The 24,315-nt window shown below is 71.2% G+C and overlaps 9 protein-coding genes across 9 annotated transcripts; 6 read left to right on the top strand and 3 right to left on the bottom strand.

Annotated features, from left to right (window-relative positions):
- Positions 1–2,109: 2,109 nt before the first annotated feature.
- AURANDRAFT_65325 (hypothetical protein) lies at positions 2,110–3,174 on the top strand (the record flags this gene model as incomplete). Its single annotated transcript, XM_009040357.1, has 1 exon — positions 2,110–3,174. One exon carries the CDS (start codon positions 2,110–2,112, stop codon positions 3,172–3,174), a length of 1,065 nt encoding a protein of 354 aa, XP_009038605.1.
- Positions 3,175–6,981: 3,807 nt separating this feature from the next.
- Positions 6,982–8,602, bottom strand: AURANDRAFT_28701 (hypothetical protein; the record flags this gene model as incomplete). Its single annotated transcript, XM_009040195.1, has 2 exons — positions 6,982–7,888; positions 8,040–8,602. The coding sequence occupies 2 exons, from the start codon at positions 8,600–8,602 to the stop codon at positions 6,982–6,984; spliced, it is 1,470 nt and encodes a 489-aa protein (XP_009038443.1).
- A 389-nt stretch (positions 8,603–8,991) lies between these two features.
- On the top strand, positions 8,992–9,636 carry AURANDRAFT_28680 (hypothetical protein; the record flags this gene model as incomplete). The annotated part of the gene is made up of 1 exon (XM_009040358.1): positions 8,992–9,636. One exon carries the CDS (start codon positions 8,992–8,994, stop codon positions 9,634–9,636), a length of 645 nt encoding a protein of 214 aa, XP_009038606.1.
- Positions 9,637–10,638: 1,002 nt separating this feature from the next.
- Positions 10,639–12,873, top strand: AURANDRAFT_65322 (hypothetical protein; the record flags this gene model as incomplete). The annotated part of the gene is made up of 1 exon (XM_009040359.1): positions 10,639–12,873. One exon carries the CDS (start codon positions 10,639–10,641, stop codon positions 12,871–12,873), a length of 2,235 nt encoding a protein of 744 aa, XP_009038607.1.
- Positions 12,874–14,314: 1,441 nt separating this feature from the next.
- On the top strand, positions 14,315–14,665 carry AURANDRAFT_15356 (hypothetical protein; the record flags this gene model as incomplete). The annotated part of the gene is made up of 1 exon (XM_009040360.1): positions 14,315–14,665. A coding segment is annotated over one exon (351 nt), but the record flags the coding sequence as incomplete, so codon positions are not given.
- Positions 14,666–15,179: 514 nt separating this feature from the next.
- On the bottom strand, positions 15,180–17,131 carry AURANDRAFT_37947 (hypothetical protein; the record flags this gene model as incomplete). Its single annotated transcript, XM_009040194.1, has 1 exon — positions 15,180–17,131. One exon carries the CDS (start codon positions 17,109–17,111, stop codon positions 15,222–15,224), a length of 1,890 nt encoding a protein of 629 aa, XP_009038442.1.
- Positions 17,132–17,250: 119 nt separating this feature from the next.
- AURANDRAFT_65320 (hypothetical protein) lies at positions 17,251–20,634 on the top strand (the record flags this gene model as incomplete). Its single annotated transcript, XM_009040361.1, has 1 exon — positions 17,251–20,634. One exon carries the CDS (start codon positions 17,251–17,253, stop codon positions 20,632–20,634), a length of 3,384 nt encoding a protein of 1,127 aa, XP_009038609.1.
- Positions 20,635–21,313: 679 nt separating this feature from the next.
- On the bottom strand, positions 21,314–22,024 carry AURANDRAFT_28692 (hypothetical protein; the record flags this gene model as incomplete). The annotated part of the gene is made up of 3 exons (XM_009040193.1): positions 21,314–21,625; positions 21,746–21,832; positions 21,914–22,024. 3 exons carry the CDS (start codon positions 22,022–22,024, stop codon positions 21,314–21,316), a joined length of 510 nt encoding a protein of 169 aa, XP_009038441.1.
- Positions 22,025–22,241: 217 nt separating this feature from the next.
- On the top strand, positions 22,242–23,255 carry AURANDRAFT_65319 (expressed protein; the record flags this gene model as incomplete). Its single annotated transcript, XM_009040362.1, has 1 exon — positions 22,242–23,255. The coding sequence occupies one exon, from the start codon at positions 22,242–22,244 to the stop codon at positions 23,253–23,255; it is 1,014 nt and encodes a 337-aa protein (XP_009038610.1).
- Positions 23,256–24,315: the final 1,060 nt, after the last annotated feature.

The raw sequence follows: 24,315 nt of genomic DNA, 5'->3' as shown, positions 1-24,315 counted from the left end.
GCGGTCTCGTGCGCGTCCGCGTCTTTGTAGTCGATGCCCCGTCCCCCGAACCACTGCTCGCCGCCGTAGGAGTCGAAGACCTCCTCGTAGCGCGCGACGGCGCGGTCCGTGGGCCGGAAGGCGACGTCGACGGGCCCGTCGTCCTTCGGCGCGTTTCGTCGCTCGTGCGCGAGCGTCCACTGGTTGTGCAGGTGAGGACGAGGCGAGTGGTTGTACATCATCGCCAGGCCGAAGGACACGGTGGCGTGCGTGTCGTTGAAACCGAACACGTAGTGGTTCAGCGCCGTCGCCTCCGTCGCCGAGTAGGGCACGGCGATGGACGGGCAGATCTCGTAGGGGGCCTTGCCCTTGGGCACGGCGCGCCCGGAGAAGACGCCGAGGCCGCCGCCGGCGACGGGACTCGGCGCGAGCACCATTGGACAGTCATCGTTGGCCAGCGCTGCGGTCGCGGCGAGCACGGCGAGCGACGCAGCGCGTCTTGGTCGATTGGTGATGCCCATCGTGCCCCCCCCCGCGGTCAAAGGTCGACGGGTTGAAGTCGCGCTTGCACTTCTTCGCACGAACAGCAGTATTTAATGCTCGCGCGAACAGCAGTATTTAATGCTCACGAGAATGCTCCGCTACCGGGCAGCCCCCAGTGCATTTGGACCGTGTCATCGACGCGCGTATCGCCCGCACTGGCAGCCGTGCAACTTGCGAGCGCTGCTCTTCGCGGCATTCTTCGCTGGCGCGGCGGAGGCCGAAGACTTTTGGGGCCAAGATGTGGATGTGTCAATCACGACCTCCACCTGCCTCAACGTCATGAGCTACTCATACCTCGAGGTCTGGGACGACGATACATTCCAGACGACCGGCAGCTGCGCGTTGTCGTTTTACATCCGCTCCGACCCGGAGGACGATTGGGGCTACAATTCGCCTGGGTGCTACGGGCAGGCGAACTTTGGATGCCAGAGCTGCGACGGGGGCGACCCGTGGTGCCAGTCCGTCGACGCCGACGGCGAGCACACCGGGTGGTGCTACTGCTCGGACGACGACGCGGCGGGCGACGCCGACGTGCTCGCATACGGCTTCGAGAGCTTCGACGGGACGAACACGGGAGAGGCGTGCATCCCGGCTCCCGAGGAGGAGGATTATAACCCGTACGGGCCCGTCGACGGCCGCGCGGAAATCAATCGTCGCTGACGCGCGTCGAGGAAGACCGGGAGACGTCGCCCCGTTCCGAACTGAGATCCGTCGCCCCGGCTCGCAGGTCGACGGCGCCTACTACTGCGCGACGTCTTGGGAGTACAGCGCCGCGAATATAGAGGAATACGACTTCTATCCGGGCGTGCACCGGGGCTGCATCATCGAAGACGGCCCCTGGTGCGAGGCCGCGGACGCCTCCGGAACCTACGTGGGATGGTGCAAATGCGACCCGGGCAGCGACGACACCACCGCGGCGCGCGCCGGCGCGCGGGCGTCGGCCCTCGCCATCCTCGCGGCTTTCGTGTTCGTCCTCGCCTGAGGACGAGTCCAAAACCACGGTGCCGGCGGGGGGGGCTGTTCCGTCTCTTAAGTGCGCTCGCGCCGATTTTTTCTTCTCTTTCCATCAACACTCGCGGCATCCGAGTCGGGCGGGCGGCTCGTGACGTTTGGCTGTCCGCGCGTGGGGGATGCGCTCTTTGCGTCGTCCTTCTGCGAGACGTGCGGCGACGCCGTCCGCGTCGTGACCGCCGGCGACGTCGTCCCCCGGCTGCCGCGCGGGACGCTGGCGAACCGGATCCTGGACTTCCGGCACTGCTGCCGGACGCTCGTGCTCACACAGAAACGGAAATCCTGGCGCCTGGAGGCGACGCGGCCCGAGGTCGTCGGCGCGGACCCGGCCGCGGAGCAGGATCCGGGCTACCGCGGCGTCTTCCCCGTCGACGTGCGCGACTGGCGGCCGCTGCCCGTAGCCCTGCGCTTCGTCCTCGCCGAGGCGTCGCTGCTGGCGGCCGTGCTCACGGGCGCGGCCCTCGACGCGCACCGCGAGGCGACGTACTACGCGGCCGTCGCGGCCGCGCTCGCGACCCCCGGCGACGACGTAATGACTGCAACTTAAAGAGGTTGCTTATGGGGGGCTGAGATGTCATGCGCGCCGCGCGCTGGATCCTCGCGGGCTGCGCCGTCGCGCTGTCGCTGCACGCTCTGCTGCACCGGCGCGTCGAGGCGCCGGCGCAGGAGGTCGTTGTTGCGAAGCCGACGCGACCACCCGACGACGGCTGCCCCACGACCGTGCGCGTGGCCCTGTGCTTCTACGGCCTGAACCGCGCCCTGCGCCACACGCACGAGTCCATCCGACGCCACCTCGTCGCGCCGCTCCGCGCCGCCTGCGCCCGCGTCGACGTCTTCTATCACACGTGGTCGCTCGAGACGCTCGAGGACACGGGCAAGGCGGGCGGCGAGCGCGAGGCCGTGCGCATCGGCGGCGCCGCGGAGATGCGGGCGCTGCTGGGCGATCTCGTGGCCAAGTCGGCCGTCACGGACCAGGCGGCCTTCGACGCCGCGTCGAACGCGTCGTACTACAAAACGCTGGACCGGCGCTACGGAGGCCCGAACTTCGTCAATTTGATGCGCCAGCTCGAGTCCCTGCGGCGCGTCACGGCGCTCTGGCGGTCCATGGGCGCCCACGCGGAGACCCACTACGCGGCGGTCATCTACGCGCGGCCCGACCTCTTGTTCCTCGACGACGTCAACGCGACGCAGGCGCTGACGCTGCGGGAGAACGACTTCCTCACGCCCTACTGGCACCAGTGGAGCGGCCTGAACGACCGCGTCGCCATCGGGCGGCCCCGCGCGGCGGCGGCCTTCGGGAACCGCATCGAGCTGGCCGCGGGCTACGCGCTGGAGACGTTCCTCCGCTCCGAGTCGTTCCTGAAGTGGGCCGTGTGCGACCACCACGGCTTCGACCTCGCCTTCCTCGAGGCGCGCGCCCAGCGCGTCCGCGCCTCGGGCGACGTCGCCGACAACGACGCGTGCCTGAAATACTGCAGCCTGAGCCTGCGGCGGACGTGCCGCGCCGACTGCCGCAAGCTCGCGCCGCCCGGCGAGGCGCCGCCGCTGGCGGCCTGGGCGAAGAAGCAGCAGGCTCGGGACCGCGAGAAGAGGCGGGACAAGCGGCCGCCGAAGCACGCGCACCACAATCGGCTGCCCTAAGGTGCAAGTTCCATACATGTTGATGGAAAGAGAAGAAGAAAATCGGCGCGAGCGCACTTAAGAGACGGAACAGACCCCGCCGGCACCGTGGTTTCGGGCTCGTCCTCAGGCGAAAGCTGCCCAATGGGATCTCGACCGTCTGGCCATCGTGCCGGCGGCACCGTGACATGCAAGGAGCCTGCAAGGCCAACCTTTCTTCAGAGCGTCCGGATCCGGTCATACAGCTCCTGTCATCGGAGCCCGCTGTCCACCGCGGTTGAGGTTGTGGTGCGCCCCCGAATCGCCCCTACCCAGCGCCACTGAGCACCCCGGAGGCTCGCCGAGGGCCCCAGGACCCGCTAGAGCCAAAAAAACGGGCGCCCCAACACCAAAAATGGCCTCGATGGCAACCGTGGATGTCGGGGACGAGCAGGAGCGCAAGAAGCGCTTGAAGCGGGAAGCGAATCGCCGGTCAGCCCAGCTGAGCCGCCAGCGCAAGAAGGCGTTCATCGAGGACCTCAAGGCGAAGAACGCGCGCCCCGGCGCCCCCGCGGACTCGAAACGATCGAAATCGAACGTCTGTCTTTTCGTAGGCCGAGTTCCAGCTCGCGCAGAATGTGCTCGCGTGCCACCCGGACGTCTTCCTCGCCCTCGACGGGCCGGACCTGCGCGTGGGCTACGCGAACCGCGCGGCGGCGGCGTCGCTGCGCTTCGCGTCGTCGGAGTCTCTCGAGAACGTGTCGTTCCACGACCTCCTCGACGACGACTCGAGGAGGCGGTTCCGCGGCGCGCTGCAGGCCGTCGCCGGCCGGCCGCCGCGGTCCGCGGCGCCCCTCGGCGGGCCCCTCGTCGTCGGCGGCAACCAGACGTCCGTCGCGCTCGACGTCCTCGGCGAGGTCTCCGAGGGCCTCCTCGGCGACAGGAGCGTCGTCGTCTGCGGCCGGCCCCTGCGCAAGCGGCCGCGCGCGTGAGCGCGCGCCCGCGACCAAGAGCGGGGCCCTCCGCGGAGCGGACCGCCCCCACCACCGCCGCCGCGCGCCGCCCCGGACGTCCGGGGCGCGCCCGGCCCTCCCGAAAGAATGGCACAAGAAGCCGCTAAATCAAGACTCACAACTTACGGCAGGGGGTCGAAGATGTCGAGCCCCTCGATGGCGATCTCGACCTTGGACTTGTTCGAGTGGAGCGTGACCTGCGAGACGCCGTAGAGCGTCGCCGCGGCGAGGCGGTAGAGCTCGAGGGCCTCGCGGAGGTGGCGGGCGTGGTCCTGGCGCATGCGCTGCGCGAAGTGGACGTCCGACTCCTTCTCCTCGTCGACCTGGACCTCGTCGCGCGCGTCGCCCGTCGCGTCGGCGACGCGGCTGCCCAACTTGGCCTGGAGCGCCGCCTTTTCCTGGATGAAGCGCTGGCGCCGCTTCTCCTCGCGGGTCATGGCCGCCCAGGCGTCGGCGTCGGCCTTGGCCTTGGCCTCGAGGCGCGCGGCCTCGGCGGCCTCGGCCTCGTCGACGGCGGCCCACGACGCGGCGATCTCGTTCGAGAGCCGGTCCCTGAACGCGGCCCAGCATAAGGCGGGCCCGCCGTAGGGCTCGAGGAAGGCGCGCAGGCCCGGCAGGGCCGCCGCGGGCAGGGCCGACAGCACGGCGCTGTTGCCGAGGAAGAGCTCGTTGAGGCTGTGGAACGAGAACTCGAGCGACGTCGCGCGCGTCGCCTTCAGGCCCCGGCAGAGCGCCCAGAGGTGCTCGGTCCACGTCGCGTCCTCGGCGGCGCGCGCGGCGTCGTGGACGTCCGTCGCCTCGTGCTCCGGCTTGACGTGGCCCGTGATGCCCGTCAGCGGGAGCTCGCCAGGCTTGAGGAGGTCGCCGTGGCTCTTCAGCGTCCGCGCCTTCGCCAACTCGTGGGCCTTCCACTTGAGCTCCTTCTCGCTCCGCTCCACGGCCCGGGCCTCCTCCCCGGCGTGGAGCAGCTCCTCGAGCAGGAGCGCGAGCGCGGACCGCGCGAGCGTCGCGCGGCCCGACAAACGGATCGACGCGTCGTACCCTAAAACGATCTTCGTCGACTCGTACAAATCCTCCATGCTCAGGCCGCTCCGCGCGCTCATCTGCATCTCGGGGATCAAAGACCGCAGGCCCTGGCCGAGCTTGAGCACGTTCCGCAGGATGTTGTCGAGGTTGCCCTCCTTCTTCCACAGGAATTGGAGCCGCAACAACAAGCCCTCGTCCTCCGCGCCGCCCACGGGGCGGATGACGCGCACGCCGTGGAAGTAGGGCAGCTTCGCGAGGTCGTCCTCGAGGTGCGCGTGGATGAAGTCCACGACGAGCTTCCGCAGGCGCATGACCTCGCGCGGGTCCGCGCCGTCCTTGGCCGGGAAGTCGACGCAGATCGACGACCCGCAGGTCCCCGGCACCTGCATCTTCGCGTGGAACTCGCCCGGGTCGTCGACGTGCTCGTACTCGACCTCGATGGACATGTTGCCGTCGGCGTCCGCGAAGTCCGCGGCCTCGTCGCCGATCTCCACCGCAAAGTCCCACTTCGCGTGGTCCTCCTTGAGCCGCGCGAGCCGCTCCGGCGTGATGAGGCCCCGGTCCACGAAGGACGCGATCAAGCCCATGACGCGGCCGACATTGCGCTTCGACCGCCGCAGCCACGTCCTGAAACCCAGCAGCGCGCCGCAGCACGAGCCCGCGAACGGCGCCAACGGCCGCAGCGTCTCCCGCGACGACAGCCACCACGCCGCGAACGCGTCTCTATAAATTCGCTGGCCGTCGCGGCCGTCGACGCGGCTCTCCTGGTGGAAGGAGAACAAGTGCCGCGCCTTGTAGTCCTCGCGGAGCGTCGTCATGAGCGCGTTCTTCCGCAGGTGGACCCTCAAACTCAGCGCGCACTCCTCGTAGGAGAGGCACTCGCCGCAGTCGTAGCACAGCTGCTGGAAGGAGGTCGCGGCGACCTTGCCCGTGGGCTCGTCGATGCCGTAGACCTCCTTGTTCAGCTCCCGGTCCAGCTCGTCGAAGCGCTCGAGGCACGTGCGCCACCGATCCAAATCGCGCGGCGTCGCCAGAAGCCCCAGCGCGAGCACGTCCTTCTCCACGGGGAATCTGTGCTCGACGTACTCCCGGTAGTTCACGAAGTGCTCGAGGCACACCAAACCCTCGTGGGACGTGCCGAAGAGGTCGTCCATGTAGCAGCGCCAGACCTCGCGGTGCGCCATGACGTGCGCGTCGACCTCCCCCGGCCGGCCGACGCCCTCCAAGTACCGCCGGAAGTCGCCGTAGGTCCAGCAGCCGTCGCCGTCCGTGTCGAAGTGGTCGAAGAGGGTCTCCGCCAGCTCGACGCCGCGCCAGCTCAGGCGCTGGCGGCCGCTCCAGTCCGCGGACGTCGCGCCCGCGTACTTGGTCTGCGCCGCCCACGTCGTCCCCTCGGCCTCGTCGCTGCGGCTCAGGGGCGGGTTGTCGATCTTCCGCAGCTGGTCGCAGACGGAGCGCAGCAGCGAGATGACGGCGCTGCGCCGGTCCGAGAGCTTGGCCCACTCGTTGGCCTCCTCCGTGGCGAGGCGGTCGTGGACGTTCGTCGCCTTCTTCTTGTCCACGTAGGACGCCTCGAGCGCGTCGGACACCTCCTGCGTGTCGACGATCTGGCCCCGGTCCAGCAGGTCGTTGACGACCGTCTCGCGGCCCATGGTCGTGTGTGTTTAGCTGCCCATCATCGTTCAAAGCCGCGTTGCTGCCGTAACAAAAAACGTTGCCCGGCGCCGCCAGGTTGCAGTGGCCGAATTAGGCCGCGTCCACGGCGTCCCACAGTTGCGCGGAGTAACGCGGCCACCTCCGCGGCGGCGATCTAACAGTTGTACTCCGTGTCCTTGAGGCGCTGCTTGAAGAGCTCCGGGTCCTCGCGGTCCTCGACGTGGATCCAGTTGTTCTCGAACTCGGGCAGCGTCGTGAGGTACGCGCCGCCCTGCCAGGCCATGACGTCCCGCCCCGGCGACGCCGTCACGGCGACGTCGATGGTGTCCGGCGAGATGATGAAGAGGTCCTCCTCGAGGCGCTCCGGCGTGCCGTTGAGGCTCGAGCCGCCGCCGACGAGGAGGACGCCGCCCCAGAGCGTCACGCGCATGTCCTCCTCGGACTTGTAGATCGACTGCTTGATGAGGGCCGCGAGGCCCTTGGTCTTGGCCTGCTTGTCGACCTTCTTCGGGTTGAAGAGGGGCTCGCCGAGGAGCTTGCGGTCCTCGGGCGTTAAAGCGATCGTTTTGGGCTCGGCCGTCCACGCGGCCGTGACCTCGAAGGTCGCTTCCGTCACGGGGTCGCGGTCGCTCCAGGCGACGACGCCGCGCGTGCGCTTGAGCGCCTCGCCCGCGGCGTTCGCGGCGCGATTCGACGCGAAGGCGCAGCCCCTGGCCCGCAGGAAGTCCGCGGCGTAGGCGTTCAGCCGGTCGCCGGAGAGCTCGGCGTCGACGCAGAGCGCGTGGGGCGTCGCGAAGCCGTCGATGACGGGGAGGGCCCGCGCGGACTGCGCGCCGACGTCGAGGACGAGGCCGGTCGTGTAGCCCTGGCCGTAGAGCGCGAGCACGGGAGCGACGCCGACGTGGCACTCCTCGGCGCCGAGCTCGTCGATGACGATCTCCACCATGCGCTGGATCGTCGCCTTGGGCTGGAGCACGGGCACCGTGATGACGACGCGGCCCGCGCCTGAGTCGGAAACGACCGGTGGGCCGGGCCGGTCCGGCGAAACGTCGAACGCCTCTCTCTCGACGTCGTTTCGGCCGATTTTTGGACGCGTCGTTGCCTCTCGTCGGGTGCTCGACGAAGGCGAGACGCATCCGCGTCGAGACCGTCGCATGCGCTCGCGTTGAAGTACTACGTGTCCCGCCCCGGCGCGCGCCCTCGTCGCCGCACGTCGCGAAGAGCGCGTGCCTCCAGAGCTTCTCCGCCGCGTCCCAGTCGGCGTAGGCGTTGCGGTAGAGCGGCCGCACGTAGCAGTCCGGGTGGGCCGCCGCGCCGGCGGCGCCCGCGGCGTGCGCGTCGGGCGTCTTCGGGCCGCCGGCGAAGCCGACTACGGACGCGACGACCATGCGCGGCTCGCCCTCGCCCGTGAGGCCGATGCGCGTGAGGAAGGAGCCGGCGTCGATGACCACGGTAGCGTCCTCGCCGACGGCCTCGACGTCGTCGGGGACGGCCTTTTCGAGGTCCGCGGGCGCCGGCGCGAGGTCGTAGACCCGTTTTTTTCGTTTTTCGAAGAGCTTCTCGAGCTCCGCTTTCTTGAAGGTGCGCTTCGCGTAGGTCGAGTCGATGAGGATGCGCGGCGGCTCGCGCGCGGGCTCCCGCGGGCCGACGAGCGCCTTCGTCGTCCGCTTGACCGCGTGGCGCAGGCCCGTCCACCTGGCGAAGAGCTTGCGCGTCGACCGCAGGCCCGAGCTCTTCTTGGCGCCGTCGTCCTTCTTCTCGACGTTGGTCGCCATGGCGCCGGCGGGAGCGACGGCCGCCCTCCCGCCGAAACGCGGCGGCAGGTCGCGGCCAGAAAGGTGGCTGCCTTGCGGCGCAGTGGCTGCCCGCAATCGAATCGATCGTGAACGACGGCATCGTCTCGGCTCGGACGTCAAGGTCGGCCATGTCGGCCGATCAGCCGCGCGCGCCTCGCTGGAGTCGCGTCTGTGCTCGCCCCTCGTCGAGCCTCAGCCGCGCCGCTCTCTCGCTCGGACCCGTTTCGCGCAGCGCGGAGGTCACACAGAGCGCCGCCCTTTCAGAATTTAAACAACGACACCGCGCGCGCGTTCACCGGCGCGGTGTTCACCAAGAGCTCCTCTTTAAGAGAGCGCGCCGCGCCTCGCGCCCCGGCCCGGCGGCGGCGATGGCGTCGGTCCAGCCCAACCAGACGGTGTACATCAACAACCTCAACGAGAAGATCAAGAAGGACGCCCTGAAGAAGTCGATCTACTCCGTCTTCTCGCAGTTCGGCAAGATCCTCGACGTCGTCTGCTGCCGGGGCCTGAAGCTGCGGGGCCAGGCCTGGGTCGTCTTCGCCGACGTCGGCGCGGCGACGAACGCGTTGCGCCAGATGCAGGGCTTCCCCTTCTTCGACAAGCCCATGCGCATCGCGTTCGCGAAAGCGAAGAGCGACGTCGTCTCCAAGGCCGACGGTAGCTTCGTCGCGCGCGAGAAGCGGAAGCGCGAGGCGCCGCCGCCCAAGGCCCCGCCGGCGACGGAGGCCCTGGAGGCGCCCAAGCCCGCCAAGGCGGCCAAGGCCGACAAGAACGCGACGCCGTCGAACGTGTTGTTCGCGCAGGACCTGCCCGACGACTGCAACGACATGATGCTCTCGATCCTCTTCCAGCAGTACGGCGGCTTCAAGGAGGTCCGCATGGTGCCGGGCAAGAAGGGCATCGCCTTCGTCGAGTTCGCCGACGAGACCCAGGCGTCCCTCGCGCTCCAGGGCCTCGACAACTTCAAACTCACGCCGACGGACACGCTCGCGCTCTCCTTCGCCAAGCGCTGAGGGGGTCGCAACGCGTCGTAAGGGCCCATCGCACCCGCGCCCCGACGAGGCGCGTCGGCGACGGGCACAGTACCTTCCGAACCGACTTACCTCGCCGGCGCGGGGACGCGGACGAGGCCGGCGAAGGTCGCCCGGCGCGCCGCGCCGTCGAAAGTGATGTCCGTGCTCGCCCGGACGTAGGCGTAGTCGACCCAGTTCTCGACGTCGGGCACGCGGACCGAGGCCCGAGACGCCGCGTCGTCGAGGACGAGGTCCACGCCCGCGTCGATGTAGCCGCCCTCGCTGTGCGCCGGGTCGACGGTCCAGTTCCCCGCGCCCAGGGTCGTCCGGTTCACCTCGACGAGGCTCGCGCCGTCCAGACGCGCGGCGAAGGCGTAGGAGAAGCCCGTGGCGTTGACGTCCGCGAGGTCGAAAAACACCTCCCACCAGCTATCGGTCACGGCGCCGGGAACGATGGACCACGTCCTTGCTGGCCCCGTGAAGGTGACGGTCGCGCGCAGGCTGGCGTCGACGGCGAGGTCGGCCGAACTCACAGGCAGCGTCCAGTTGCCGTCGCAGGGTTTGTTCTTGCACGTTGGAGACGTCAGATGGACGACGGCTGCGTGCGCGAGGAGCTCGACGCGGAGCACAGACGTCGGATCGAAGGTCGCCACACCATCATCGCCAGCGGCGGCAGCGGCGAATATGACGAGCAACCATCGAGCAGCCTCCATAATAAGATCGAGAAAGGGGCGGCCAAAGTTGAAGCGAGTGAAGTGCACGTAATCCAACCTTAACCTCGGCGGGCAGCTCGACGTCTACCGTTGTCCACAGCACGGTCGTCGCCGCCGGTCGCCGAGGCTCCCGCGGCCGCCGCCGTCCCCTGCCGGCCGCGGCGGCCACCGCCGGCCCGAGAAAGGCAGCGTCGCGCGCGCGTGGGGGCGGCCTCATCGCGCCCGCGGCGGCCCTCGGTGCACGATTGTGTCGTCAACGGCGCCCGGGGGCGGGCGGCAGCGGAGCATGATGGACATGCGGAAGCCCGTGCGCGGGACCATCGCGTCGGCCATCAGCGAGGCGCGCGCGTCGCTCAAGGACCCGAGCCGGCCCTTCACGCCGGCCGCGATGACGCGAAACCGCGCCTTATTTTTCGAGGACCCGTCGGGCGCGCGGGGCGACTCGCTGGGGTCGTCGCTCCGGCGGAGCGTCGTCACGCAGCAGGCGACGAAGCGCGAGCAACGCCAAAGCGAGCGGCGGGAGGCGCCGCCGCCCGCGCGCGCGCCGCCGGGGCCCGAGGACGACGGCGGCGACGACGACGACGACGCGGACCCCCGGGCCGAGCGCCTGCGGCGGGCGGCGGCGGCGCTGGACCGGCTGAGCGCGGCGGAGCCCGACGACGTCAGCGACCGGCTGAGCGTCCTCGATTCCTGGTTCGAGAGCCAGACGTTCAACGACGCGCCGTCGGCGGCGCGGACGGCCGTCGTCGAGGCGCTCGTGCGCGGCCTCGACCACGACGACCTGCGGAGCCGCCTGATCATCGCGCGGGAGACGCTGCGCCTCCTCGACGGCACGGTCCTGGCGGGCGACGGGCCGCGCGAGGCCGCGACGTTCCGAGCGGCGTTCCAGGCCTCGAGGACGCCCGCGAACGACCCCCTCTTCTTCGACGTGAAGCTCGTCGCCGTGCTCCTCGCCGCGCTGGCCCGGGCGGCCCAGAAGCTCGCGCCGGCGGCGAGGAAGGAGGACCGCGCGCGGCAGCGCGCCGCGCCCGCGGCCCTCGAGCCGCTGATCTACGCCGCGGGGACGATCAAGAACCTGACGAACCACGACGGCCACCTGCGGCCCCTGGGCCAGCTCGGCATCATCTGCACGCTCTGCGACCTGCTGCGGGCCGCCGTCGCGCACCACCGCCACGAGGAGAAGCGCACCGTGGACGACGCGTCCGAAAAGCGGCGCTTCGACACGCGGAAGAAGCAGGTCGCGCAGCTCCTCGTCCAGGTCTCCGGCGCGCTGCGGAACATGTGCGCGGAGAAGAGCCAGCTGCGCCAGCTCGGCGCCGCGCGCGCGGCGACGGCGCTCGCGGCGTGCCTCCGGCCCTTTGGGACGCGGTACTGGGAGCTGACGCTGAACGTCGCGCGCGCGCTCGCGAAGCTCAGCCTCCACGAGCCGACGCGCACGGCGCTCCACGGCGACCCGAAGCGGCTCGGCGACGTGCTCGCGACCCTCGAGGCCGCCCACGAGGGCGCCCTGGCGCTGGGGGGAACCGCGGAGCCGTCGGACGCGCTCGCGCCGATGCCGGCCGTCGTGCTCCGGCTGGCCTTCGCTTTGGGCAACCTGACGGCGTCGAACGACGCGAACCGGGTCGTGCTGGGCATCGACCACGGCGGCGCGCTGCCCCTCGTGGCGATGCTCGAGAAGTCGGGCGCCGCGTTCCTCGCCGGCGGCGGCGGCGACGACGCGGAGCAGGTGCTCATCAAGCTCATCCGGCTCGTGGCGAACATGAGCATCAACCCGGACGTCGGCGTCCTCGTCGCGAACGCGCCGGGCGTGCGGTCGCTGACGCGGCTGCTCCGCGTCGCGCTCGACCGGTCGCGCGAGGAGCTCGTGCTCAACATCGTCTCCGCGATCACGAACCTGTCCTACTACGTCACGCACCGGCCGCCGCGGGCCTACGGCTTCAAGGAGGACGAGTCCCTCTTCGCGGACCACGGCGCCACGTGCGGCGGCCTCCTCGACGCGCTGCTCCACGACAACAGCGAGGCCGTGTCGGAGACCGCGCGCGCGTTCGGCAACTTCTCGCGGGACGCCGCGGCGCGAAGAATCATGCGCGACGTCGGCGCCGACGAGGCGCTCGTGCTGCTCCTCGTGCACACGTCGCGCGACGTCGCGTTCGCCGCCGCGGGCGCGCTCGTGAACGTCGCGGCGGATCCCGCGACGAAGGGCATCCTCCTCCGGGACGACCTCGGCGGGACGCGCGAGCTCGTGGAGATCGTGCGCCGCGCGGGGCTCCAGGACCTGGCTCTAGCCGCCGTCGCCTGCAAGGCCCTCCACAACCTGCTGCTGGAGGCGGAGGTCGGCGGCGCGGCGGCGCTGCTGGGCGCGCGGGTCCATGGCCGCCTCCGCGACACGCTCGCGGAGCTCGTCGACGCCGCCGAGGACGCGGCGACCATCGCCGCGGAGACGCCGGGCGCGGAGCCGGACGCGGGCTGCACGGACTTCCTCGCCGCGGCGCGCGCGCTCCAGCTCATCCTCGACGAGGCCTGAGCGGCGGGGTCGCGTGCCCCGTGCCTAAGCTCTGTCCAGACCGCGGGCGTGGGGGTGGAGGAGGGGGGCGCAGGACCCGAGCGACGTAGACCTCGGCAATGCTCGACCCCCGTACTCCCGGCGGGGCCGATGGTGCAGGCTCTACGTCAAGATACTTTCGCGGCATGCAGCCTGAAGAATATTCAACGTTTGAATGTAAATGGTCGTGCCTTTCTAGTTGATGAAGTACGAATCTCCAGTACTTGCACCCACGGCTGGGATAACGAGCAGCCACAGCTAGGATGGGCTGCGTTCCATCGCGGTGCGCCGCGTCGCCGCCGCCGCTCTAGGCCCGGTCCGCCGCCTCGTCGATCCCGCGGTCCGCGGGGGCGCGGCGCCGACGCCGGTCGCGGTCGCGGCGCCCGCGGCGGCCAGCCGGCGCGGTCCGGTCCGCCGCGCGGCGCGGGTCCCGGGTTTTCTGGCGCCGGCGCCCGCGCGCGCCGCGTCGCCGCGGCGGTCCGCGACCGAACCGCTCCGCGGCCCGGCGCGCCCGTGAGCCATGGGCGGCGGCCAGGGCAAGGCCGCCGAGGGCGGCGGCGGCGCGTTGGACGCGTGCGACCACACGCCCATCTTCGCGTGCTACGACGGCCTCCCCGAGGAGGAGGCGATCAAGGCCAAGGAGCAGGTCGCCGCGTCCTTCGTGCGCGTCGTCGTCCCCGACGGCAAGTCCATCTTCGAGTCGAAGGTAGGCCGGCGCGACATGCTGATCGTCGAGAAGGGCGAGCTCCGCATGGTCTCGTGCCACGGCGAGAAGCACAAGAAGGACCGGCCGCTGATCAAGATGGTCGCCCAGGGCGAGATGATGGGCATGATGGAGCTCGTGCGCAACGTCGAGGCCGAGCGCGACGCGTCCACGGGCGAGTACCCGACGGACGTCTGCGCGGTGGGCAAGGCCGCGCTCCTCGTGCTCTCGCAGGAGGTCTACCTGAAGAACCTGCTGACGAACACGGGCGACAAGGCGGCGAAGCTGTTCTGCGATAATCTCGAAGCGCTCACGCGCGCGTCCGTCGTCGACTGGCTGCGGAAAGTGAAAGTCCTGTCCGGTTTGGACGACGAGTGCATGAACAAGTTCGCGAACGTCGCGCACTTCAAGTCCGAGTTCGAGGACAAGCTCGTCGTCGCCCAGGACGCCAAGCTCAGCAAGCTGCACGTCGTGCTGTCGGGCGCGCTGCGGGTCCACTGCCACGACTCGCGCGGCGACGAGATCACCGTCGGCCATTTGCAATCGGGCGACTTCTTCGGCGAGTCGAGCCTGCTGAACAAGGACGACAAGGACCACGGCTTCCTGCCCCTGGGGTCCACGGCGTCCGTGACGACGGAGAGCGAGTGCCTCTTCATCTACTTCGACGCGGACAAGATGCGCGAGGTCATCGAGACGATGCCTTCGGTGACGAGGCAGATCGACGAGTACATCAAGGAGCGGATCACGGCCCAGCTCCTCGCCATGAACCTGACTTTGTTCGACGCCATGCGGCCCGCGGCCATCGCGCTCTTCACCTCCGTCTTCGAGATCCACACGTACGGCCCAGGCGACGTCATCGTCAAGGAGGGCCAGGCGGGCGACTTCTTCTACGTGCTCGTCAACGGGGCCGTGAAGATCGACTCGGAGACGGGCATCCACGTCGAGCTGAACACCAAGGGCGACTACTTCGGGGAGATGAGCCTCCTGCGGTCGGACCCGTGCGCGGCGACGATCGCGGCGTCCGCGGACGCGACGCTCGTCTGCATCCCCGGCGAGAACTTCAAGCAGCTCTGCCTCGAGTCGCCCGAGATGGCCGCCGAGTTCGAGATCAAGGCGCTGGGCACCAAGGCCGGCGTCGGCGCGCTGCTCGCGCACCCGCGGACGCGGCCGCTGCTCACGAAGACGCTCGACGACGAGTTCTCCTCGGAGAACTACCACTGCTGGGACCTCGCCGAGCAGTACAAGGCCGCCTTCGACACGGCGCCGGGGGCCGACGCGCTGAACGTCCTCGCCGACGCCATCTACAAGCGCTTCATCGTCACCGACACCGAGGAGCTCATCAACATGTCCGCGAAGGCCACCAAGGGCCTCAAGAAGCACTTCGACGAGCCCCCGCCGGGGGGCCCGCCCCGCGACCTCTGGGACGGCCTCCAGAAGTGCATCTCGAACAACCTGCGGGGCAACCTCCAGCGCTTCTGCGTGACGCCCGACTACAAGAAGATCCTCGAGGACTTCCACGTCTACGCGAAGGCGAAGAAGAAGTAGGGCCATCCCCCCCGGCGCTAACCACCGGCAGCGCCGTAGTGATTCAGCAGGTGTGTTATGTACTTTCAGGAGCCGCGTCGCCCTAGTAGACGCGGGCGACGGGGGGCACGACGGGGCACTCGTCGGCGTCGAGGGTCTCGTAGTGGATGGGCCGGTAGGTCACCGTCGTCTTGTTCGTCGCCTCGTCGAAGTAGCACATCGTGTGCTTCATCCACTCGTCGTCGAGGCGGTCGGGCGTGTCCTCCCGCGCGTGCGCGCCGCGGCTCTCCTTGCGCGCCTCGGCGGCGAACATGGTCGTCGCCGCGTTGGGGAGCAGGTTGCGGAGCTCGATGGTCTCGATGAGGTCCGTGTTCCAGATGAGGCTCCGGTCCGTGACGCCGATGTCCGCGAAGGCCTCGACGTTCTTCTGGATCTTCTCGCAGCCCTCGGCGAGGCTCTCGGCCGTGCGGTAGACGGCGGCGTGGTCCTGCATGGTCTTCTGCATGTCCTTGCGCACGTCGGCCGTGGGCCGCGGGCCGCTGGAGAAGCGGATCGCGTCGACGTCCGCGATGGTCTTCTCCGCGGCGTCCGCGGGCAGCGGCGGCACGGGCGCGCCGGGCTCGGCGATGTCGGCGATGCGCAGCGCGCAGGCGCGGCCGAAGACGACGATGTCGAGGAGACTGTTGGCGCCGAGGCGGTTGGCCCCGTGCACGGACGCGCAGGCCGCCTCGCCGGCCGCGAAGAGGCCGGGCACGACCTCGTCGTGGTCGATGACGGAGCCGTCGGGGCCCGTGACCTGGCGGATGACCTCGCCGAGGTGGTTCGTCGGGATGCCGCCCATGTTGTAGTGGACCGTCGGGAGCACGGGGATGGGCTCTTTGGTCACGTCGACGCCCGCGAAGATCGCGGCCGTCTCCGAGATGCCCGGGAGCCGCTCGGCCAACAACTCCGCGGGTAAATGATCAAGATGGAGGTAGCAGTGGTCCGCGTCCTTGCCGACGCCGCGGCCCTCGCGGATCTCCATCGTCATCGCGCGCGAGACGACGTCGCGGCTCGCGAGGTCCTTCGCGGACGGCGCGTAGCGCTCCATGAAGCGCTCGCCCTCGGAATTCCGGAGGATGCCGCCCTCGCCGCGGCAGCCCTCCGTGATGAGGCAGCCGGCGCCGTAGATGCCCGTCGGGTGGAACTGGACGAACTCCGGGTCCTCCGCGGCCAAGCCCGCCCGCAGCGCCATCGCGTTGCCGTCGCCCGTGCACGTGTGCGCCGACGTGCAGGAGAAGTAGGCGCGGCCGTAGCCGCCCGTGGCGAGCACCGTGTTCGACGCGTTGATGCGGTGGAGCGTGCCGTCCTCCATGTTGATGGCGACGATGCCGACGCACGACCCCTCGTCGTCCATGATCAGGTCCAGGGCGAAGTACTCGAGGAAGTAGGTCGTGTCGAAGGCCAGGGACCGGCCGTACAAGGTGTGGAGCATGGCGTGGCCCGTGCGGTCCGCGGCCGCGCAGCACCGGTACGCCTGGCCGCCCTTGCCGTAGTCGAGCGACTGGCCGCCGAACGCGCGCTGGTAGATCTTGCCGTCGTCCGTGCGCGAGAACGGGAGGCCGAAGGACTCGAGCTCGAGCACGGCCTGGGGCGCCTCGCGGCACATGTAGTGGATCGCGTCCTGGTCGCCGAGCCAGTCGCTGCCCTTGACGGTGTCGTACATGTGCCACTTCCAGTCGTCCTCGCTCATGTTCCCGAGCGCCGCGTTGATGCCGCCCTGGGCGGCGACCGTGTGGGACCGCGTGGGGAAGAGCTTCGTGACGCAGGCCGTCTTGAAGCCCGCCTCGGCGGCGCCCATGGCCGCGCGCAGGCCCGCGCCGCCGGCGCCGACGACGCAGACGTCGTAGCTGTGGTCCACGACCGTGTAGTCGCCCTTGAGCCCGGACACCGTGGACAGGGCGCGCGCATTGCGCGACCGCGAGACGCGCTGGACGGCGCGCGCAGCCTGCATTTTGGTCGATCACGGAAGGCCAAACCACCTGGCGCAATTCTTGCGGCGATGCATCTTTAAAGCTTTCGCCGATCGTGCGGCGAGCGCAAACCTCAGCTTTGAGGCTGCCCGGCCGCAGGCTGGGAACGGGCAGCCTGGGATGGTGGTCTTCGCGGGCAAGGTCGGCGCGCCGTCGCTGCACATCCGATGCGGCATCGACGAGCTCGCCGCGTCCTTCGTCGAGTCCGGCGCCGTCGGCTACGGCGGCCTCGAGGTCGACGACCTGGGGGGCAAGCTCGACGCCGCGGCCCTGCGCCGCGAGCCCGTGGCGCTCGCGCGGCGCTGCGAGGACCTGCTGGCGGAGCACGAGGAGCACGTCGCCGTGCTGTACAGCTACCGGTCCGTGAGCAAGGCCATCCCCTACTACGCGGGCGAGGAGGAGGCGCGCGTGCGGGGCCTCATCGTCGCGACGCTCGGCGACGCGCTCGCCCCGGTCCTCGACGCGATGCGCTTCGCGGACCGCGCCGTCGAGTTCTGCGTCGAGGCCGCGGACCGCGCCCTCGACGGCGGCTGCGGCGCCCTGGACGTCGAGACCTTCGCGGCGGCCGCGGACGCCGTCTTCACGTTGGACCTCCTGAAAGACATGAAGGCCTTCTTCCCCGCGACGCTGACCCAGGACATCAAGCGGCTCCAGCAGGCCATGCCCGACGGCTGGCCGGCGACGGGCGAGGCCAACGCGGGCCCGCTGAGCGCGTCGGACTTCGAGGAGCTGACGGAGGCCTTGGTCGTGCACCACGACGAGGACTCGACGATCCGGTCCTACCAGGGCCGGCTTGCGCGGCGGCTGCGGGAGGACCTGGCCTTCGCCGCGCCCCGCGCCGACGCCCTGGTCGCCGCCGCGATCGACGCGACGCTGGCGACGCTGCGGCGCGGCGGCGGCGCGCGCGCCGAGGGCGCCGCGGCGCTCTCGCGGCGGCTGCCGTTCCTCCTCTTCCTCCTCGACGGGCCCTGGGACGGCCGCGACGTCGACGCCTACGCCGACGCCCGCGTGGACCAGGCGGCGCTCCTCGCCGCGCTCCGGCGGCGGCCCGTCTGCCCTTTGGCGGGCGACATGTCCGTCGCCGCGCACACCGTTCTGGGTCTCACCCCGAACTACGGCAAGCACAAGCAGCGCCTCGATCTGCGCGACGAGGGCGTCTGCCGCAACGCCGCCCTCGAGCCGACGTGGCGCGCCGCGCGCGACGTCGTCGGCCTCGCCGTCGCGAACCTCCAAAGCGCCGGCGCGGACGACGACGACGGGCCGGAGGCGCCGCGCGCCGCGTTCGCCGCGGCCCGGGCCTGCCTCGAGCTCCTGCGCGACCTGCGCCGCGCCGTCGCCGACGAGTACTACTGGAAGCTCACGCACCCGTCCATCTCCGGCCTCGAGGACGGGTCCGCGCACGACAAGCGGACGGTGCCCTTCGCGGCCGCGCTCCTCCACAACTACAGCGGCCGCGAGAAGTCGGTCCTCGTCGACGCCATCTGCCTCGCCAAGTCGCTCGCCCAGACGCTCGCCGACGCGGCGCCCGGGCTCGCGACCAAGTGCGAGGCCCACGTGCGGAGCGTCTGCGGGCATCTAGGAGCGGACGAGCTCTTCCCGGGGCGGCCGACGCGGACGAAGCTCCGGGGCTGGCGCGTGGCCAAGGCCGAGGAGCTCCTCGTCGCGAGCGACGAGGAGGAGGAGGAGGAGCCGACGAGCCCGGCGTCGAGCGCGAGCACGCGGAGCTTCTTCGCCCGGAGCACGCGGTGGACGTCGTCGCCGTCGGCCGCGCCGTCCGTCTTCTTCGGGGCCTCGAAGGCGCCGCCGCCCGCGGCGCCGGCGGCCGACGAGTACGACGAGGTCCACGAGGTCCTCGAGTGGGCCGGCGCCGTGCTCGCGCTCGCCAAGACCGCGCGTTCGAGCGCGGATTTTGGGTTCCTGTGGTACCGGGAGCTCTACCTCGAGCTCTCGCAGCAGATCCAGTTCCCCATCGAGCTCTCCCTGCCCTGGATCCTCGCGGAGCACGCGGCCAGGGGCGGGCCGGGCTCCGACGCCGTGCCGGCGGACCGGCTCCTCGCCGCGCTGCCCTACGCGTTGGACGTCTACGACGACGCGGCGGCGACCGCGCTCCGCGACCTCGGGAAGCGCCACCTCTACGGCGAGATCGAGGCGGAGATGAATTTAGCGTTCGACCAGCTCGTCTTTCTCGTCGGCGACGCCTGCTACGCGCGGGTCAAGGACCGCGCGGCGCTCGCGCTGCTCGATTCGGAGTACGCGCGCCGGCTCCCTCGAAAACGTCTCGCGGAGCTCGAGGCGGCGGCGAGGCCCTGCCAGCTGCTCGACGCGCGGAGGCAGCTGCGCTGCCTCGGCCGCTGCGTCGACGTCGCGCGCCTCGTCGCCGTCCGCGTCGACGACAAGTTGGCCGACGACGTCGAGTTCGCGATCAAGACGCTGGAGCAGCTCGGGTGCTGCGCGGCGCCCGAGGCGTTGCGCGCGACGACGGTCCTCCACGCGGCGCGGCGCGCCTGGGGCGCGCCCCTCGACGCCTTCGACGAGGTGCTCGCGGCCGCCGACGGCCGGGCGCCGCGCGACGGCGGCGGCGGCGCCGCGCCGGGCGGCCGCGTCCTGGCGGCCCTGGCCCGGTCGCTCGCCGAAGACGTGTTCCCCAAGTGGTGCTACGCCCTCGCGACGGCGCGCTTCACGCGGGCGCCCCTGGAGACCGTCGACGACCGCGAGCGGGGCGCGCCGCGGCCCGCGCCCTCGAAGGCGACGCTCCGCTACGGCGCCGCGGCCCTGCTGGCGCCCGCCGCGCGCGACGCGGTCAACGACGCCTGGAAGCTCGAGCGCGCCTTCCTCGGGCGGGGCCACTGGGCCGCGGCGCGGCAGCTACTCGCGCCCGGCGGCGGCGGGCCGCTCGTCGCGCGGCTGCTCGTCGCCTACGGCGCGGCCGCGGCTGACGGCGCCCTCGACGCGCTGCTCGCGCTCCTCCACGACCGCGGAAACGACGCGACGCGGGCCGCCTTCCAGCGCTGCCGCGAGCTCGGCAACGCCGTCGCGTTCGCCCGCGACGCGGAAGCCGCGGGTCTGTTCGGCGCGGCGCGCGGCGGCGCGGTCCTCCCGGCGCTCCTCGACGCCGTGGCGGCGGCGGCCGAGGCCCGGCCGAAGCCGCCCCGCGCCGGCGGCGGCGCCTGGCCCTCCGCGAACGGCGAGCCCCTCGGCGCGCCGCACGACGGCGCCGCGCGCGGCGTCGCGGCCGCGCTCGCCGCGTTCGGCGCCGCGGGCACGCCCTGCGCGGCGGCCCGGGACCCGGACGACGAGACGCTCCTCGACGACGCCGCGATCTACGGCGACGGCGTCTTCGTGGCCCTCGCGGCGCTCGCGCGGGCGCTCCGCGTCGACGGCGCGGTCACCGCCGTCGCCGCGCTCCCCGCGCGCGACCGGTCCGCGCCGCCGGCGGACCGCGACGCCGCCGCGGGGCGCCTCGCGAAGCTCGCCGCGGCCCTCGCGTGGCTGCCCGCGCGGTAGTCTAGGAAGCGCTTACCTCGCGCGTTCGAAGAGCGCGACGAGCGCCCTGACGTCGGCGATCGTGCTCAGTTTCCGCACGGCGAGCGTGAGCACGATGCGCTGGTCGACGAGCCCCGAGAGCTTGCGCGCGAGGAGGTCCGCGAGGCCGTCGTCGCCGCGCGAGCCCATCTTCGTGCTCGTCGCCGCGCCGGCCGCCGTCACGACGGCGCCGACGCCGCCGTTCTGCGTGAAGAAGACCGTCGAGTAGTCGCCGAACTTGCAGCAGAGGCAGTGCGTCTCGACGCCGTTGATGTCGCCGACGGCCGCGCCGCGCTGGAGCGTCGGCGCGGCGAGCTCGACGCGGCAGTCGCGGGCGACCAGGGAAGGCATGGGTTCGAGGGCGCGGGTCGTCGCCAACGCTGCGACGCGCACAGCTGTTCTTCGAGGTACTGCGGCCGCGCACGCGTCGCAGCGGTGGTCGCGGGCGCGCACTTGAGCGAGGAGCCCTCGGAGACTCGGAGCGGGCTGGAGAGCTCGGCCGCCGGCGACTCGGAGAGCGCCGGCGACGGCGCCACACGGCGTCCGCGCGCAGCGGCACTTGCCGCGGCCGCCGCGACGACGTCGTCCCGGGCGCGAACGCGCGAACGAGGCAAGAATATATGCAGGTTTCGTCGCGAGGTCGATGCGGCGGGTCCCCGTCCTAGGTCTCGTCGTCGTCGTCGTCGTCGTCGTCGTCGTCGTCGTCGCCGCCCTCGCCGTCGTCCCAGCTCTGCTCGACGACCTCGCGGACGCGGCGGTTGTACTCGCGCCTGTTCTCGCTGAAGAGCTTCGAGGCCTCGGAGTTGGCCGGCGACGCCGGATTGGGGTCGCTGAGGAGCGACTGGATCGACGTGAGGATCGCCGAGATGTCGTAGATGGGGCTCCACTGGTTCTGGAGGATGTCGAGGCAGATCTGGCCGTCGTTGTAGATGTTCGGGTGGAAGATGCGCGTCGTGAACCGCACGGCCGGCGCCTGGGGCGCGCGGCGTGGACGCGCGACGTATCGAGACGGTCCCCTCGATCGGCCGCGCGCGACGCGCGCTCGCGCCCTCCGCCGCCCAGAGAACCCCCACCCCCCGACGCGTCGACGCACCTTGTTGGGATAGTCCTCCGTGAACGTGAGCTCGAGCTTGAAGGTGCCGCCCTCCCAGGACGTGTCGTCCGGTCCGAAGATGATCGCCTGCGCGCGCGCGGGTCTCGAAACGCCGCCCGGCGGCGTCCGGCGCGCGCGCGCGGGCGGCGGCGGCGACGGGCGACGCACCTGCCAGCTGAGGATGTTGTTGTCGTTCGGCGCCGCCGTCACGCCCGACGGCGAGTCGCTCTGCAGGCGCTTGAAGTCGCGCACGAGGCGCCGCCGCGCCGCCGACGACATCGGGCCCGCGGAACCGGTGGGGCGCGCGCGGGGCGATACCCGGTGTCAAAGAGCGAGCGAGGCCTGCGGACCGCCGGTGTAGTTACGGCCTTCGCGGAGAGCTACAGCGTCCTCTGCGACGGCCCGAGGTCTGCACTGCAGCGGAGTTGCCACAAACGATGCGCGATTCGATCGGCCTCGTGCACTGTGACAGCCTGGACAGCCACGGCAGGACTCGATGAGGCCGCTCTGCGCGTGGATATGCGTCGTCGCGGCGCCCGCGACGGCCTTCCTGAGGCCGCAGGGTCCGCCGCAGCGCCGGTCCCTCCGCGCGTCGCCCGGCGACGACTGGGAGCCGCGCGAGGACTGGGCGCTCCTCGACAACGTCGACGCCTTCACGCGGCGCGGCGCGGCGGGCCCCTACCTCTTCTACGACGAGCTCCGGTCGACGTCGGCGGCGCTGAGCGGCCGCAGCGCCGGCGACGTGCGGCGGCGGCTCGCGGCGCTCGACCGGGACTGCCCGCCGGACCCGCGGACGCTCGAGGACTGGCGCGCGGAGGGCGAGAGCGCGTACGTCGGCGCGCTCGACGGCGACGCGACGACGCTCGTCGTGACGCGCACGTCGGTGCTCGACGGCGGCGGCCTGCTGGAGCGCCGGTACGTCGAGACGCTCGGCGGGGAGCTCGTGCGGCTCGGCGCGCCCGCGGCCGGCGCGGCGGCGCCGGCGGCCGTCGCGGACGCGGCCGAGTTCCCCGCGACGGTCCTCGCCGCCGTCAGGAGCCGCCCCCTCGCGTCGACGCTCGCCGGCGGCGCCATCCTCGCGAACGCCCTCTTCTTCGCGGCGGCGTTCTCGCACGCGGGCGACGCGCGGCCTCTCGCCGGCGACTCGTTCTACGTCGAGTCGTCGACGACGGTGACCCAGAAGCTCAAGGGCGACGACGGCCAGGCCGTGACGCGCGTCCAGCGCCAGCGGTCCACGCGGTCCAACAGCAACCCCCAGGAGCGCGTCGAGACGCAGACCGTCGTGAAGCGGACGGCGAAGGACGACGCGGGCAACTTGGTCGTGACGACGACGCGGGACCGGAGCGTCAACTCGGCGAGCCGCGCGGCGCGGCCCGCGTCGTCCGCGGAGATGGCCAAGCTGCTGAAGCAGGGCTTGCTCGCGCCGGCCGCGCCCGAGGCCGTCGCCGTGCTCCCCGCGCTCCCGCTCTCCGTCCCCGAGCTCCCCAGCGCGGACGCGTCGGCGCGATAACACCGGCGGGATATGTTGGCTCCTAGGAGCTCGCTCCTAGTCCGCGGCGTCCGACTCGCCACACCGGCGGGATATGCTAGCTCCGAGTCCGCGGCGTCCGACTCGTCACACGTGCACCGGCGGGATATGTTAGCTCCTAGTCCGCGGCGTCCGACTCGTCGACCCACTCCACCGTCGGCTCGTCGTCGTCGACGGGCGCGATGACGTCGGCCGCGTCGAAGGCCGGCGCGGGGCTCGGCGCCGCGAGCGCGGCCCACTTGCCGCGGCAGTTCTTCGGGTTCTCGTCGCTGCCCTGCCAGCTCTGGTAGATGATGTCCCGGAGGTCGCTCGGCCCCTTGCCCGGGTTCGCCTTGCGGAGCTTGCCCATCTCCGCCTTCTTGTAGTCCGCGTAGAGCTTCTGCGCCTCCTTGAGCGATACCTTCCGCCCGGGCGGCGTCGGCGGCGACGGCGGCTCGTCGGGCTCCGCGGGCGGCGGCGGCGGCGCCTCGAGCTCGAGCGCCCGGCGCTTCGCCTCCTCGACGGCGGCGCGCCGCTTCTTCTCCGCCGCGATGCGCCCCTCGGCCTTCTTGTAGACGATCGTGTCCCGCAGGAGGTTCATCGTCGCCTGTACGTGGTCCTTGACCTCGACGCCCTGGTCCTCGGCGAGCTTGTGCACGCAGACCTCGATGCTGTCCGTCTGCGCCTCGCGCGCCCAGCCCCGCGCCTCCATGACGTAGTTGACCTCCATCTCGAGCTCGTCGTAGATGTCCTGGGCGATCTTGCTCCCGAAGCCCTCGCGCTTCGTCTCGGGCTGCCGGCCCGGCGCCTTGGCCATGACGCGCGCGGCGATCTTCCGCACCTCGTAGTCCTCATCCTCCTCCTCGTCGCAGCGGACGTTCACCATCGTGTTCGATCGCGAACCTCGTGGGCTGCCGCTGCGGGCCGCTGTGGGTAAAAAAACCGATGTTGGCGAGGGAGGCCGAGGCAATGGCGTGTTGCAGCAGGCTTCCTGCCATGTCCTGAGCCGCCGCACTTTCATGTCCCCGGCGATCCTCGTCTGCCGCGGCGTCGACTGCGCGGG

This window comes from Aureococcus anophagefferens (genome assembly GCF_000186865.1).
Source record: "Aureococcus anophagefferens unplaced genomic scaffold AURANscaffold_14, whole genome shotgun sequence".
Taxonomy (NCBI): domain Eukaryota; class Pelagophyceae; order Pelagomonadales; family Pelagomonadaceae; genus Aureococcus; species Aureococcus anophagefferens.
Note: the sequence above shows the minus strand (reverse complement) of the source record. Positions and strands in the feature narration are given on the sequence as shown.